At 42.0% G+C, this 16,577-nt stretch overlaps 1 protein-coding gene across 1 annotated transcript in view; it reads left to right on the plus strand.

Annotated features, from left to right (window-relative positions):
* The window catches only part of HPS4 (HPS4 biogenesis of lysosomal organelles complex 3 subunit 2), a 231,277-nt gene that overhangs the window by 65,863 nt on the left and 148,837 nt on the right, over positions 1-16,577 (plus strand). Inside the window, exon 8 of the mRNA XM_069214693.1 lies at positions 9,292-9,364. Coding sequence (XP_069070794.1) covers positions 9,292-9,364 — 73 coding nt within the window. The remainder of the gene's footprint in view (positions 1-9,291; positions 9,365-16,577) is intronic.

Genomic DNA, 16,577 nt, shown 5'->3' on the forward strand with positions numbered 1-16,577 from the left:
TGTTAATATACAGGTTAAACAAAAAAGGAACAAAGCACAACCCTGCCTGATTTCCCCCCCCCCTCCTCTATACCGACCACAAGGTACATTCTCACCTGAAACCGTATTGTACCTTAGCCCTGCTCCTCGAGAACAACTCTGAGAAAAGATATTATTGGAGGGTCTACTCCGAGCTCTGTCATAATGGACCATAGTTTGTCATGCAAAACACAGTCTACGTATGCTAAAAACAGATGGCCCTTCTCAATTAGAGAATACTTTCCAACTTACAAGGTGAGATTAAGTCCCCGTTCAATCGTGCCCAGGCCTCTGCAAAAAACATATTGTAGATCGGAGAGTATCTTATTGTTTTCCATCCACTCTTTTAATCTGTTAAGAAAAAAAATTGGCTTGTCTCTTTCACTAGGGAGTTGAGTAAGGAAATGGGCAATAACTGGCTGGGTTGGATCGATTGCTCTTCTTGAAGACTGGAACTGTTAAATAATCTGACAGAGTGTTCAAGAAGCCTAAACTGCAGCACACCTCCAACACCATGTCCATAATGAGGCCCCAAAAGAGAGTGTTAATCTTTAAAAGATCAATACGGGCCGGGAGCTTTTCCACCCTTACTAGCCATGAGGGCCCTGTTAATCTCATCCAGTGAAAACGAAAAACTACCATGACTCTGTAGGGGTTCCACTAAATCAATTGAGTCAGTGGGTGCCGGCCATGCAGGCACTAGGCTGGGAATAGAGTAGATCTTTAAAAAGTGTGCCTTACAGTCAGATTTAGTGATCACCACCTCCAGTCTTTGGGCCCTATTGCCCCTTAAATGGGGACTATTAATAACATCTGAAAGCTGAGAAATCTCAGATCATACTTGCTACAATTAGGGACTCCCAGGCTGTGTTTGTTAACTTTTTTTTTTCCCCCTATCCTTCAGGGCTAATTTATAGTCCTGTCTTCACATCTTCACTTCCCAGCTACACCTAGGGAATTTATGCTGCTTTAAGTCTGGGCCTTAGAGCATTTGAGGTCAAACCAGCCTGGTCTTCTAATATTAGATTGACACTTGCGACTGTTTAAGCGTTCCTTAATCCCCTTGGAAATGTTGAGGAAAGTTTACAAAATGTAGCTCATTTTGTAATCATCTACGCAGATAAAAAGGCCTCTCTATGATCAATGACCAGATTTTCCCAAAAATTGGTTGGGTTAACTTGGGACCAACGTAATGTAATACCATTAATTGTGGCTATTTCAATATTATCTACTGTGCAGTCAGTGTAATTCTTCGCCTGACTTGTCAAACAACTAAAATTAAGATTAACACTCTGCGGGTAGTGGACACTCAATGAAATAGTGTGTGTATGATAAAAACCGATAACAGTGCATTACGTCTTTAAGATGACAATCAATAACGACATTATAACCACTTCCATTAAATGTACAACTGAATTGGACAGGAAGGGTACAAACTTCATTAGAAAAGACAAGGTCATACTTAAACAGCAGCTCATTCAGCTTTTCACCATAAGATTTAGGCATGAATTGAGATTGATCAATTTCGTTAATGTCCATCAAACCACAAACCTTTTTGAGTGGAAGGGGGTATAGATGGATGCTAAAATCGCCACCCCAGATTATAGAGACTTCCTCCTTTGTACAGCAGCATATAGATTCGATGTCATGATCCTCCTGAGTTGGAATAATAGGTAAATCTCTTAATAATACAATTTCATGAAAATTGTGATTATGAGAAATTTCAATAGCAATGGTATGGTAGTACGAGCAGTAGACACATTTTTTATCTTAGAAAACGGCAGGTGATTAGAAATAAAAATGCATAAACTGCCCTTCGCTTTACTAGCCTTGGAAGCCACAGAAGGTGGATGAAATGTTCTATAGCCATTGATATGGACAGGCTCAACTGCCCAACTCTCCTGAAAACATAAATTGTGAAAATTGGTTATGAAGTGAATCCATTCTGGAATAGAAGCCTTAGCGCATAAGCCTGCTACATTACAAAAAAGAGCTCTTTAGGTCATTTCACACTCAAAATTCGCAGGTCTTGGGTCTGGGGTGGGGTGGGGAAATTAGCCGGACTAGTTAAATAGGGAGATAGATGAGGACTTTGAACAACTGAACAGTTGTTTCATTGAAATAAAGGACCCCGATCCTACGGGCCAAACCATCACCAGGTGAGTCAGCCTCCTTGGGCTTACCAATGAGTCAGTCTACTCAATCTAGTGCCGCTAAGGGAGCACAATGGTTGTAGGCTAAGATAGCAGAGTGAGGTTCAGGTAAATGGGCAGGAAGTGGACTAGGAAGGGAACTTGCATGGGTAATAGTAGTCAAAGGGCAACACAAAATATCTGAGCTGCAAAACTGAGATTTGATGTGGTAAAACAAATGGAGAAGTAGTTCTACATAAGATAGTGTAAACTAATCTGAGAGTTTTAAAGGTCAAAGCTACAAAATCTCAAGATAGTGTTTTGACACCCCTGCCTACCCATTTCATATAGAGTGCCAAACGTTGTGCTGAGACAAGACAGGATTCTGTGGTGAAAGGTGACTACCAGAGGAGTGTAAAGGGGCAGTGGGGAAAGTTGGATGCAGCACAACACTTGCCTCCTTGTGGACCAAAGTGCTGCTGACCATCAGAGGGCATGTTCAACAGGTTCTGCTGAACTTCCAACTTGAATCCGGAGATATGGAGCGCAGGGTTTCTGCATAAAAGAACACTACAAGTAAATGCTGTGACAGCAGTGTCTGCAGCATTTAGGGCACAGAGAATACTAGTGTTAGATATTTGCTTGCCCTCAGAGACTGTGGACCTCATTACTAGTGTCAGTCTGGACCACCGCCTGTGTGGTGGTCCAACTGCCACATAAGAACCCTGGCGGTCTGACCACCCGGGACCCTCCAGCTCCACGAGGATCTTGGATCCCGCGGTCTGGCGGTGGCAGAGATCCTAATCTGCCAGGGCAGCGCTGCATGCAGCACTGCCCTGAGGATTACAACATCGCCATGAAAAGGCTGGTGGAGAACTTGTTCAGTAGGCCACAAAGGGGCCCCTGCACTTCCCATGCACTTGGCAAGGGCAGTGTAGTTCCCCCCCCCCCCCCCCACCCCCCGGCCAGCACTGTCGCCATGTTCACTGTCTGATTTGCAGACATTGAACAATGAGAGGGTGCCAGTGCACCCTGCTGGCTAACGTATTGCTGCTGCCTCGATTACGAGCCGGAGACAATGCTGTAGCCTGTATCCTGCTAGGCTGGCAGGCGGAAACCTACATAACTCTTAATGGGTCTGGCAGAGAGGTAGCCAGTGTGGCGGCAACCTCCCCATTAAAAGTTCGGTGGACAGTGAAAACTGTCCGCCTGAACTCCTAACCAGGCCCTATGTCATGACCCCTCTTCCTGTTCCTCTGGGAGGTACTGGAGGAGCTCCTCCATTTCATCCCATTGGGCATGGTCCTATTGTGAGAGAAGGCCAATTGAATTGGCGATACTCCTTTGGTTGGTGGATTGCATGGCTTCCCCTTTACCTGCTACATCTATGAGCCTACTCTTTTTTTGCGGTGGCGGTGCATCCTCACTGGCCTGGGAGTTGGCCCATTTATGAGCAATAGTGACTAAGAGGGTCAGGTGGAATTTGCACACTAATTTGTAAATAGGGTTAGTAGGCAAAGCTTTATATTTGTATCTACCCTGGTTATTATGTCCCTGGATCGGACTGGGTCCTTATAGATTCTGGGGGGGTGACGTAGCATGCCCTTAAGCATGGGGACCTGGGAGGTAGGGGGATGGTATAGCAATGACTGAAGGGAGTTCTTCTCTAAGGGCTCTGGATGAAGATCTACTTTGTGGAGTAAAGCAGCTCAACCAAAAAGTTCCTGATAGGACGTAGAGTCATCATTAGAGGAGGGATGGGCAGGGTCCATGTCCCCTGTTGGGTCTGCGTGATAGGAGTCCATGGGTCACCGGGTGGAGGGTTGTCATGCATGTCATACCCTCCCCCATGCCAGCCTTTGTGATTGCGGAGACCCCCATGGATGTTATGTCATGGGGGTCCACCCGAGAAACAGGTGGCTGAGAAACACGATGAGGGGAGTGTTGTGCGTGGAATAAGGTACTGGTCTCCGTATCCATTTTCTTGAGCTGCTTTGGTGGACTAGTACTGCCCAAGGCTTCCTCAAAGGTCAGCTGTCGGTTTGAAGCTGCAACAGCAGCAGACCCCATGGGTGGACAACGATCCGGCCTGCATAGGTGTTTCTGCCTAGCGTTGATCTCCTCTTGTAGTCTGTAGAGGATCGATTTGACTGTCCCGGCACCAGACTTGCTTGTCGATGCCGATGTTTTTGGCTCCTTGGTCAGCTTTGGCTCAAGATTTGGGGTGGCTCCAAACTTCAGTTTGGTGCCAGCATTGGAGTAGCTGGTGTGAAGTGGTTGGCTTTGAAGGTTTCTTCGGTGCAGAGCTGGAGTTGGGCAGAACATCTGAAACCGTTTGCCAGTGCTGACCATATCCCAAGGGCACTGAAAGTCTGACTGGCGCTCCAGAGTGGTGGTGTGCCCTATGATGGAGGGCTGCTTGCCTTGAGAGCGTTGTCAAAAGATAGGGGTGCTGTACTCATTGGCTTCTAGGCTGGCGGAAGATCTTGATTTCCAGCTCAGAACCGTATTTTCTTTATCTGCTGTTTATTGTTGTTGATGATGTTCCCCCTCAATGTCCCCGGGACAGAAGAGGTCTGGGGTGTTGTCACTGTTTATATGTGAAATCTCAAGTTGACAAGCTTGACAGTTGCAAAAAGTATTTTTGGAACAGAACGAGCGGCAAGCATCACAGGCGACTTTGTTGCGCCTGGGCGATAGGCAGAAATTATAGATGTGCTTGAGGTTGTTTCAAGGATATTTCACGTGGCTGTGCAGGCGGAATTGAAATGGTGCCTGTTCCATCACTGTTGAGACATGACCGAGACAGGAGTAGGCCCAGAAGTGCAAGACCCACAAGGGGCTGCAGGTGAACTGAAAAATCACTCGAGCTCAGTAGCCAAATGTTGACCTGAGGTGGAGAGTAGGGGTAATGAGATTAAAGTACAGTAACAACGTAGGGAAGGAATCTGTGTGAACTAAAGAGAGCGGTGTTGTTGATCCGTAGCATGGCAGCACACGTCCAAACCAAACAGTATAAGGAAAACAATCTATCAATGGAGCTCATAATCATGCACATGTGAATCTACAGTGCTACATACCATGGAAAGATGCATACAGGGTAATTAACATTTTCCTTTATTTGGCTACTTGATAAGCCTGTTACATGCCTGGAGTAACCCAAAAGGTTGTTGTAAAAGACACTGTTATACTTAATTCTTTGGCTTTAAAAACTAAAAATTTCAGACGTGTATACGTGTACATGAGGACAAATTGTGACCATATGAAGCCATTCATGTTTTTGACACCAGGGTCAAGTGAGGGCACCATCTGCACCTATATTGTGGAGACAAGATGGGGCAAATAAAGGATTCACTTGAAGTGAAAATACATGCTCCTAAAGTTTGCTCCTCTGATTAATCACATTGATTGATGGCATTAATTTAATATTATAAGTTTCTTTGGCCAATATATTTCTTGAAACTCGCTAACATCGCTTTATATAAATAAGTGGTTTCCTACCTGTGAAAATTTTAACCAGTTGAGAAGACTGTCCAATTTTAATAATATCAGAATTGGTAAAAAAAAAGTGAATTATTTCATTATAGGATTAGCCAATATCAGGTGTTGGGTTTGATAACCAATTGTCCGATGCAGCTCCAAGGTTTCCATAGTATACAAGTTAGGAAATCCTGAATGTATGTCATGCCGACCCTGCTGTCTTGCTACTCCTATTTTTGTCAGTGTAGTACACCATGACACACTGCCTCCTTCTGGTTTCAGCATTAAGCAAGTATATAGTAAATACCCAAAAACTGTCCCTTTCTTTTAAATAGCTACTGGACAGTCTGTTATATTACTTTCAGTTCACAAGATATTGAATGTGATAATCCTTCTAGCATAGTTTGCACCAAAACATGATTGTAACAATGGAAGTTACTAGCACAGTACAAAGCAAAAGCAGTTAAATAGTATAAATTGACGCTGGGCAGTACTAAGCCAGCATCAGCTTCTGTCAGATGTTATGTAATTTGTGATAAGGGTGCTTATTTGGCCAAATTTAGCCAAAGTAAATCGCTAGTCCGTTGAAAACATTTTGAAAACAGAACAAAGTGTATGGTGGAAAATAAAAAAATCTAAATAGATATTAGAAGTATTGGCATTTTTAACAAAACAATGTGTCCTGTTACTGACAGTGGAAGACAAATTAATCCGTCAAAGAGAAATCATACTTTATTTTTGAGTGGAATCTAATTTAACTGATAAAAATCTCCATAATTTCCTGTGACCTAGATCCTTAACTATCTTTTGTCTCAGCTTTATAACCCACTAAAGCTGAGAATCCCTTAAATATATCCCAAAAATTCTGAATATTGGTGGTTTCTGCTTTTACAAACAGTACTAGATCATAATCATAAACCTTTAGGTGTGTGGTCCAATTCAGTGGTAGAACTATTAACGGGTGGTTATGAATAGTAATTGTTCTATAAATAATGCAATAAAAACAGCGACATTGGACTCCTGATAGGTACCCTACTAGCTGTAATTGCTTCTCCCTTAACAGAGTTAGCCAACATAGTTGCCTCTGCTTCAGCATGTAGGTAAGTCTGCAGCCTTGTGAGATAGAAGAGCCATGCCCTTCTAAGGTAGCGAACAGACATCCCAGCTGATGAGGACAAAGGCTTCCTTAGCATGAAGAAGCCTCTCTATCACCAGATTCTGTTTCTCCAGTAAATAATTTGTGTGGAAAAACATCTACTACCCAGGAATACAGGTGTATTGATCTTTGTGATGTGCTTGATGTGTTCTAGCGACAAGAGGATGTGATCAAGAACATTCTGAGTTCTAAGAGGTATTTTACAATCTTTGTGAGGTGGTGCTGAATGTTGAGAGTTGAACACATTTTGTTTTTAGCCTACCTCATTTAGATCTTATTTTTTTATAATTACACCTTTTGTTTGTATACTTACAGTACCGTTACCTTTAGAGTACTTATATTGTCCTCATAATTTTAAAAATTGGATTAGGTAAATTCTAGTTTAATAGTTATTCAATTTTTATATGGCACCAATTTTATCAGAAGGCCAATACACTTTTTAACGACTATAAGAATCTTGTCCTGTGTTCTTTGTATTTACATGAATAGCATATCTTCAGAGAGTATGTTTCTGTTAACAAACTCCACAAACAAGTAGACATAGGATTGTTTCAGGAGGCCCTTTTCATTGCATAAGTGAGAATTACTATCCTCTTGGTACAAAAACACATCCAATTGGTAACTTTACCACTTCCTTTTCATTGTTTTAGAGGGCTGTGTGAAAATGAATACATGCGTGTGGATTCCTGTTGGCAAAACACATTGTGGAAAACGAGCTAGATTCTAATTTAGAAAGCCAATGCTCTTTGTTAATGATATTTATATTGAGTGTTAGCTATATAGCTCTCACCTCAAAATATATTTTCTCTAGGAATTGATGCTGTTGCTAAAACAAGTAGTAATTATTTTAAACGTTAACATCATAAATGTACATATTTTATATCTGCCTGATGAAATACTTCAGAATTTTGATTAGAGAACCCAAAAGAAAGAAGAAACAGTGGCCCCCATCAGACTTGTCCTCCCCCTTTAGAACTAGAAAATGACCTGCCTAATCTGGCATTGCATAAAAAGGGATCCTTCAGCAAAGTATGACTTTAGGCAGAGATGCTGTGATGGAAACATAAGTAGGCAGGGGTGAAATATTCACTGGGGACAGATGATGAGGATTACAAATAGCTTGCATTCTGAACATTTAGAAATAACATAGAATAGCAACTGCAGTGTAATGTTAATTTGTTATGTGCCGTACAATCTAAGAAATGAATGTGTTAATCTGCATTCTTATTTTCAGGTGTTTCTAGAGATTGAACCTTTTAATTTCCCTGCAGAACATTGAAAAACATTTCAACTGATTACATTTTTTTCTTCTTTTTTTTTCTGCCTGCACCTCTGCGCAAGGAAGAGAATAGTTAGTAATTGTGTAGCAGCCGCTATCTCCTATGTCAAAAATACAAGATCAGTAAAAGTACCAGTAATGGGCCCACTCTTCATGGCTTGGAGTATTTGCCTAGTTATCACTATGGCACTTTTTGCCGTTTTTTTCCTGCATACACTTTTCCACACTTGGATTCATGTGCGCTGAAAATGCCCCTCTGTTCACAAATAGGTGTTGTATCTAAGCTAATATCAGAGCATTACCACCTTTCCCTGTTGCAGAATCTGAATAACTTAAGAAGTGAAATTCAGATCTTCAGCATGCTCCTGGAAGCCTAGCTGTAGTTACATATTAAAGCATACCCTTTCCTTCAATTACTTTTTAGTCTTGATAGAATTTATCAAAACCAAAAGTAATACCATTTTGAAAAGCAAACGTTATGCTCAAAAATTGAATGCTTCATGCCTAAATGGAATAATATCTGCATAACTATACATAGGGCCTGATTACAACTTTGGAGGAGGTGTTAATCCGCCCCAAAAGTGACGGATATACCACCAGCCGTATTACGAGTCCATTATATCCTATGGAACTCGTAATACGGCTGGTGGTATATCCGTCACATTTGGGACGGATTAACACCTCCTCCAAAGTTGTAATCAGGCCCACAATGTTGTAAAATGTTACTTAAGGATCTGCCGCATCACACATTGAGTCTGTAGAGAGGCTGTCCTCTGGTCATGGAACCTTAATTTGCCTTTACAGCTTTTAATATGTATGTGTTGATGGTACTTAATTCTGCAATGCTTCCCACTTGCTACTATTGATGCTATAGATGTCAATTCGTCCACCTATCCTGATCACCTTCTGCCTCCTTCTTCCACAGTGCCATGTCTGCTGTGTTCTTTCCTATGTTCATAATAAACCTTTCATACATTTTGCAGAAATAAATCCTTCAAATGGCTGATGTCTTTCCCACTAAAGCTGACATATCAAAAACATGGTTTTACTTTTTTCCCTTCCATTTAACTTATGATAACATTTTATTTGAAATATTTAACTAAGAATCATGGATGCTTTTTGGTTAAAGAATCAAGCATAAATGTTTTGGTCATTTTGGTATTATTCTAGCATTGCTAGAAATGGCAAATATTATGTTTTTACAAACTTTTGATTTAAATCCGCAGAATTGTGAGCACCCAGCTGCCTCCTCCACTCACTGCTAAAGTCTTGGTTAAAAGAGATAAACATTTGGAAAAGGCAAGTATATTTGTTGAATAACGTTAGACATTGTGTAAGAAGGTTGTTTAATGGTAATGTTGAACCGTTATCTATCCAACTTGAATTTTTTCAGGGAAGGACCTCATGATATGTTGTGGGAGTGTACTGGTGCAATCTCATATCACAGTCTAGTAGCAAAACGTTTGGGTTTAAGTCAAAAATACTGTGATTTATTTTCTAAATCTAATTAGATAGGGTGTATTTCATACATTTTTTCACTTTCTCTCCCCTAACCTCTTGAGTAGGATTCAATCCCCACCCACATATAAATCATCAACTGAATTTGTAACACTGGGTGATTAGTTTTATCTTAATCTGTACCCTTGCTTTCATTTTTTATATTTTTTTCAAGTTAGACTGTGGGTTTGACCTGGCTCTCTCTGCGGGGTTACCCCCCAATATATTTAGCTTTTACCCTCCCCTTTACCCCTTTGTTGAACTTGTTTTTGTTGTCCTTAGGACTCTGTTTACTTTACCACTGAGAACCAGTGCTAAAGTGTTGGTGCTTTCGCCTTAAAACATGGTAGACTTACCATGCACCCGCTTGGCCTATTTAATTTATTTGTATGTCCCTTGTAAAGTGGTAATACATGTGCACAGGGCCTGTAAATTAAATGCCAGTAGTGGGCCTTCAGCACTGATTGTGTTAACCCACTTAATTATATTTGTATCACTTGTAGAGCTCATAAGACCAATAGGTATTCAAGTGCAAGAAAAGAGGATCCACCAAACTACGCTTAGGCAGAGATCTCCTGCAAAACCAGACAAACAAGCATGTAAGGGATTTATAGAGGGCGGGTAAGCCTCCCTTCTAAAGAAAATAACCATGTCTAAGAGTTGTTTGCGGCACATGATGGCTACCCAAGTTGCACTTTGCACACACAGGTTGCAATGGCAGGGGTGAGATGTGTACTTTTTAACTGCCATTGTGACCTGGCAAAATAAATCCTTTGTCAGGCTCAAACCTTCCTTTTTAATACAGATTTGCCATCCCTAGGGTAGGTCCTAAACAGTCTACTGGACAGTGAGGAATATATTTGAAAAATAGGACATGTAAATTTAGATTTTATGTGCTCTGGTAATGAACAACATTTAGATTTGTTTTCAGTACTACAAGTCCTGCTCCTCACAATAGGATAACATTGGCGGTACCATATTACATTTAATAAGCTGTAACCTCTAAATGGGAATAGTTAAACAGTTCATGTTTGGTGTCTTTAGAATTGTAATTAAATGCCTTCTTTCATGGTGAGGTCGGATTTGTGGTTATAGTTTAATCAAAGGAGTGCCCCTCTGCTGCCCTGCTACTCTTTTGCTTTGCCGCCTGCTGCCCTACTTGCTAAGAAGGATGGTTGGACCTGCACCCTTCATCCCAAGCTGAAGTGACTCCAAGGGTCAGCCAGCTGACCCCTTGTTCTAAGCTTCAGGGACATAGCAAGCTCCAGAGGCTCCCTGTAACTACCAAGCTGACCTGCAGCCTAGATCTGCCTGAGCCCTGCAGGCCTCTGCTAAAGTGGGTTCCTGCCCCCTCCCAAGTGGTGCCCCGCAGGTCTTGGACCCTTGGTGAGTCCTCACTTGAGCCCTTCTGAGTTTTTTGGGGTTTTCATGCACAGGCTAGTTTGTGGCAAGATCTTGCCGCCCGCCAATGCAAAGGTCCAGCGAACCTGACTCTTCGCACTACAGGACTAGCCAACGATGCCCAGCAGAGTGAGATGTGCACTTTGTGCTACACCATCAGCAGTTTGCTGAGGGGCATCCAAAGTGAAGCAACGCCGAAAGGAACTTTTCTCTGTGGTGGTGATCATCCATTGTTGTATAGCTATTTTAGGGATGTCTCGGGCATGTATTTTAGTAACTAGGCCTGCCGCTTGTGCCCTTTAGCCCAGTTATATTTTATTCTGCTTCATTTTTATTATTTCAGAATAGGCCACATTTGTGGTATTGTTTTATTTTCATCATCACGTTAGGAGATTCCAACTCCAGATGACCACAAACGCATGCTGATTGATTTTGATAGAGCTGCTTGCTGAGACTACCGGTTCCATGGCCTACATGTGGATGGTGTCTCTATAGACAACAGGCTTCCTTGCTCAGGTATAGGGGATGACGTCTTCCCAGGGGGAATCCTGAAGGGCGGATTAGGGCTTATTATGCTGTGCCCTAACATAGTTTAGGTAGGACCTGCATATATTACATTTTGTGACAGTATGGTGGGACTTTTCTTGTGTTTCACTTTGCTTGTCACCATTTTGCTTCTAGCATGTTTCATTATTCTAATTATAGCAATTCATGCCATTTTATCTAAGATGCAGTTGTTTCAATAAACCTTATTGAACCATTTTCTGCCTCGGTTTGCCTTTGCATGTGTAAGACTAATGTAACTGAGAGAAAGGGATGAGTACTGATGCGCTACGATTTCCTTGGAATTAATCTTATGCGCCCAGTTGCCACAAATCATCCCTGCTCTTGGGCAGAGATGAGGCACTGCTAGTTGGCCGGAAGTAAATTAGACTGACAGTTGTCACATGATGTGGGATTGGACTCAGTTCCCCACAATTCAGGTGATGCTGCCACCCAAATCCAGCAGCCTTGTTAGGATAATGAGCTCATGCAACACCATGATGCCCACTATACTCTTCATGCTTCTTCGAGGACCATCCACAACACTCTTCCTGCTCCTTGCAGCCCCTTCCACCGTGAGTAGAACTTGCGTTTGACTGGAAGTGAAGTCTTTCAGCAGGATTAACCTGGTCCCTGTATCTGGAGCACGGTCCATCATGCTCAGCCAGAACTTACGACTTTAACCCGGCCTCGCACAGCTAAATAGCCACGAGCTATGCATTGAGCTTTTGGCGCTATTTTCCCTTAAATCTCTAAGACTGCATATCTCTGGTTCTATTAATGGGATTCTTGCCGTTTTGGTGTCAAATTATTTATTACATTTTTCTCTATTTTTCTAATTTTGTGTTGGATGTTTCTTGTGCTGTGTTTTCAATTTATTACCATTTGAAGTGCTGCATAAATACTTTACACATTGCCTCGAGGTTAAACCTGACTGCTCTTTGCCTGGCTACTAGAGGGTTGAGAACAGGTTAACTTGGGGTTTGCTTGTGACTTCACCCTGACAAGGATTGTGGTTGCTGCTTGAATAGGGCCCCCTAAACAAATGTCCCAGTTTCTTACAGACTACATTAAAGAGGGGGAGAAACACCCACATGTGTATGTATTGGAAGCACAGTTTGACTCTATAGCATTACATTGGAATCTAACCGGGCCACAAAACATCATAAAAATTTTACTAGACCTGTAGGTCTAGTGACTCGAATAATCTACCTGACCTAACTCTAATTTACTTGACCTGTAAAATGGTCTCAAGTTGTGTGATCCTATGGAAAGATTTTATTTTACACACTTGCCTTTTTCTTCATTACCACATATGAGCACTCCTTCAAATATCTGAGTTTAGCATTTTTTGCGGTACAAAGACCTCTTTTGTTTGATTTAAAACACTAAACATTTGCTCCATGTGTTTAAGAATCTGGCCCGCATATAGGGTACACATGGCCCCCGACTTGCCTCTTAGTTCACTTAGTTCAGCATTGTCATCAGATCCGGGTCAGCAATGTTTCTCAGTTCATGTTAAAAAAAACTCACTTTTAATAAATATATTACTACAGCATGATGTGGTAGTGCACTGTAAATTACAGACCTCACACTTTCTATTGAAATTACCACAAACGTTCCCACTAACATGGAGTTTTACTGATAAAATCCTATAGTTTATAAATAAATAATGTATGGGAATTGGGTTTCAGCAAAAATATTTATCATTTTCACACTGCTTCCCCTCCCTTTTAAATACTCTGCACCTAGGTTTTAGGGCTGTCTAGGGATTATCTTAGGGGTAGTTTATATTTATAAAAATTGAAGGTTGGGTACTGCAAAAGGTTTACTTTGCCAGGTCGAAATGGCAGTTTAAAACTGCATATACAGACTCTGCAATGGTATGCCTGAGACATTTTAAAGTGCTTGTTAATTTGGGTAGCACAATCATTGCTGCAGGCCCACCAGTAGAATTTAATTTACAGACCCTGAGCACATGTAGTGCACTTTACTAGGGACTTATAAATAAATTAAAAATGCCAATTGGGTATAGGCTGGTGTTGCCATATTTTAAGCAAAGAGCACAAGCACTTTAGCACTGCTTAGCAGTGGTAAAGGGCACAGAGTCCTAAGGCCAACAAAACCAAATTGAGCAAAATATGTAGGGACAATTGGGGATGACCCTGCATTAAGGACCAAGTCCAACAAAAATCCTCTAGCTTTGCAGTCAGAGAAAAAAAGGTAAAGCCAATCTTCAGAATTAAACAAGCAGCATATTGTAAGAAGACCCAATCTGATGTTTGACTCCTGTCTTTGAATACAGAGCAAAAACAAGATTTGAAGTCATCTTTATTCCTCATTCACTTTCTGACTATACAGAACGCCTGTTCATTTTCTGCTCTCCAAAACAGATCAGTAGTCCCTGAAAACAGCTAACTGCTGCCCATTATCCTGCGAGTTCAGCAGTGGTCTTTGCTATTTCATGAAGATGCCAGGCACTATCTTCAAAGGGCACTTGCTTATTTTTGTTCTCTAACTTCAAAGTCAGATGATTCATGTGACAATCTTGCAGAATAGCGGGAGTACGAAAGAGTTTTTTCTAGCACACTAAATGAACTGTGTGAGTGTTTCAGAATATATCAGAATTATGAATGCACAAGTTAAGCAAATTATTTTGGTATTTCTGAAGCATGTTGGAAACAAGTACTTCAAAATGATCAAAACAAATCTTTAAACTACTTGGTGCTATTTCCACACATTTTTGTCTGTGCACTGTGTAATTTTATTAGTAAAACTGTATGTCTGTGCAAATGTGATGGTCATTTTAATAGAAAATGTGTTGTCTGTAATGGCAGTGTACTACCATACCATGATTACACTACGCCACTCCACTCTACTCTGCACCACTCAACACCACTGCACTCTGGACCACCCCACACACTCCACTCTACGTCACTTCACGCTATGCCTCTCTGCACTTCCCTGAACTACTATACTTTGTTAATGCACTCTTCGTCGCTCTACTCTACACCACTGCACTCTATAGCACTCCAGTCTAGGCCACACCAATCTACTCTGCACAACTCCACTCTACGGCATTGTACTCTACAACACTCTGCAACACTGCACTTTATGCCAATGCATTATACTCTGTAACACTCAACTCTATGCCCCTACACTACGCCAATCCACTGTACGTCACTCTAATCTGCACTGCACCACTGCACTCTACTTCACTTTATTACATGTCATTACACCCTGTGCCACTCTATGCAACTGCACTCTACCCTGCACCACTCTACTGTGTGACACTTCACTCTGCTCTGGAACAATCTACTCTGCTCCACTCTATGCCACTACACTATATGCCACTCTACTCTTAACCTCTGCACTCTCCACAACTACACTGTCACTGCACTCTACTCTGCATCACTGTACTCCATGCCACTGCTCTCTAAGGGCCAGATGTACCAAAGGATTTTACCCATTCTGTGTCTATGGGAAAAAGCTTTCGTACATATGGCCCTAAGCCACTCTGTTTCACTCTTCTCCTCTACACTTTGACAATCTACTCTGCAACACTACGCTTTCCACAACTGAACTCTACTCTGCACTATGCCACTCTATGCTACTCCAGTCTACTCCACTGTACTGTATGGCACTATACTCTACTCTATATCACCCTGTGCTATACTAGTCTGTATCACTCTACTCCACTGCACTCTGCCACTCAACTCTACTCTGCACTCTACATCACTACACTATATGCCACTCAACTCTACTCTGTGCCACTGCCCTCTGCATCACTCAACTCTACACCACTCTGCGCCACTGCACTCTGCACCATTCTAATCTGTGGCACTACACAATGCTGCATTGTCTGCTAATTAATTCAATTCCACTGCACTTTGCAACACTCTAGGCCAATGCACTCTACATCAGTCCACCGCACTCCATACCACTCTAGTATATGCCACTCTATGCGACTCTCCACTATGCCATTACATTACATGACACTCACTGCCACTACACTCTACAACACTCTACTCCACTCTTCACCATTTCACTTTACAACACTCCTCCCCATTCGTCTCCTTTTGGCCATGCTGGTTTACAACATGGCTAAAACACGTTGGCAAAGCCGATAGCTCTTGCATAGGCAAGATCTATTGGCTTTGCTAATGCTTTTTTTTTGTTTTGTTTTGTTTTTTTAGAGACTGTAGGAAAGTGCCCTTTTTGACATGGTCACCCCTTCTTTTTTTGCCACTGCTACTGACGTTTTTCAACTGAAGGTGCACTGGGTTCCTGCTAACCAGGTCCCCAGTGCCAATGCTCTTTCCCTAAAACAAGGTAAACTCATCTAAATGTGTGCAATTGGCTCACATTTTAGCACTGCTGTAAGACCCTAGTAAATGGTACCGCTGGCTTGGCTACTAATAAGTGGTCCGTAAGGGCTGCAGTATGTATTATGCCAATCTAAGCCCCTCCCCCCTTACAAATTGCAAGCAGACTGCCATGGTAGGTTGCATGACATAGTTCAACCCACAAGTGAAAACAGGACATGGTACATTGGAGCCCTAATGCAGGGTGCATTATATTTTATTTGAGGACATGTTCGCATGAGCAGATAATGCCCCTGTGATATCTAGTTCAATTACTAGATATTGCAAGTAAACAGGGAAGCCATCTGGTACAGGGGATTGGTCATTGCCTGTTACCCAGCTGCATAATGGCTTTACTGAAACCTATGGTGTGGTGTATCTAAATCCTCATCTTAATAAATCCATACCTATGCCAGTATTGAATTTATGATCTGCACCCAGAAGGTCACATTAGAAGTGCTCCCTGAAAACCTTGTAGTCCTGTAGTGTGCTAGCTGACTTCTGCCGACCAGCCTGCCACCACAGACGAGTTTCTGGCCCTCTGGAGGTCAGAGCCCATGTACTCAGTGGCCAGAAACAATTCATGCTTCGGATAAAGGTGTTATCACCTCCTCTAGCAGGATGGCTAGTGAATCTGCATACCAAGGCAAGAGACTTCAGAGTCCCTGCCACCTTTGATTTGTGACCCAGGCATCTCCTCGACCTGG

The sequence above is a fragment of the Pleurodeles waltl genome, chromosome 11 (genome assembly GCF_031143425.1).
Source record: "Pleurodeles waltl isolate 20211129_DDA chromosome 11, aPleWal1.hap1.20221129, whole genome shotgun sequence".
Lineage (NCBI taxonomy): Eukaryota > Metazoa > Chordata > Amphibia > Caudata > Salamandridae > Pleurodeles > Pleurodeles waltl.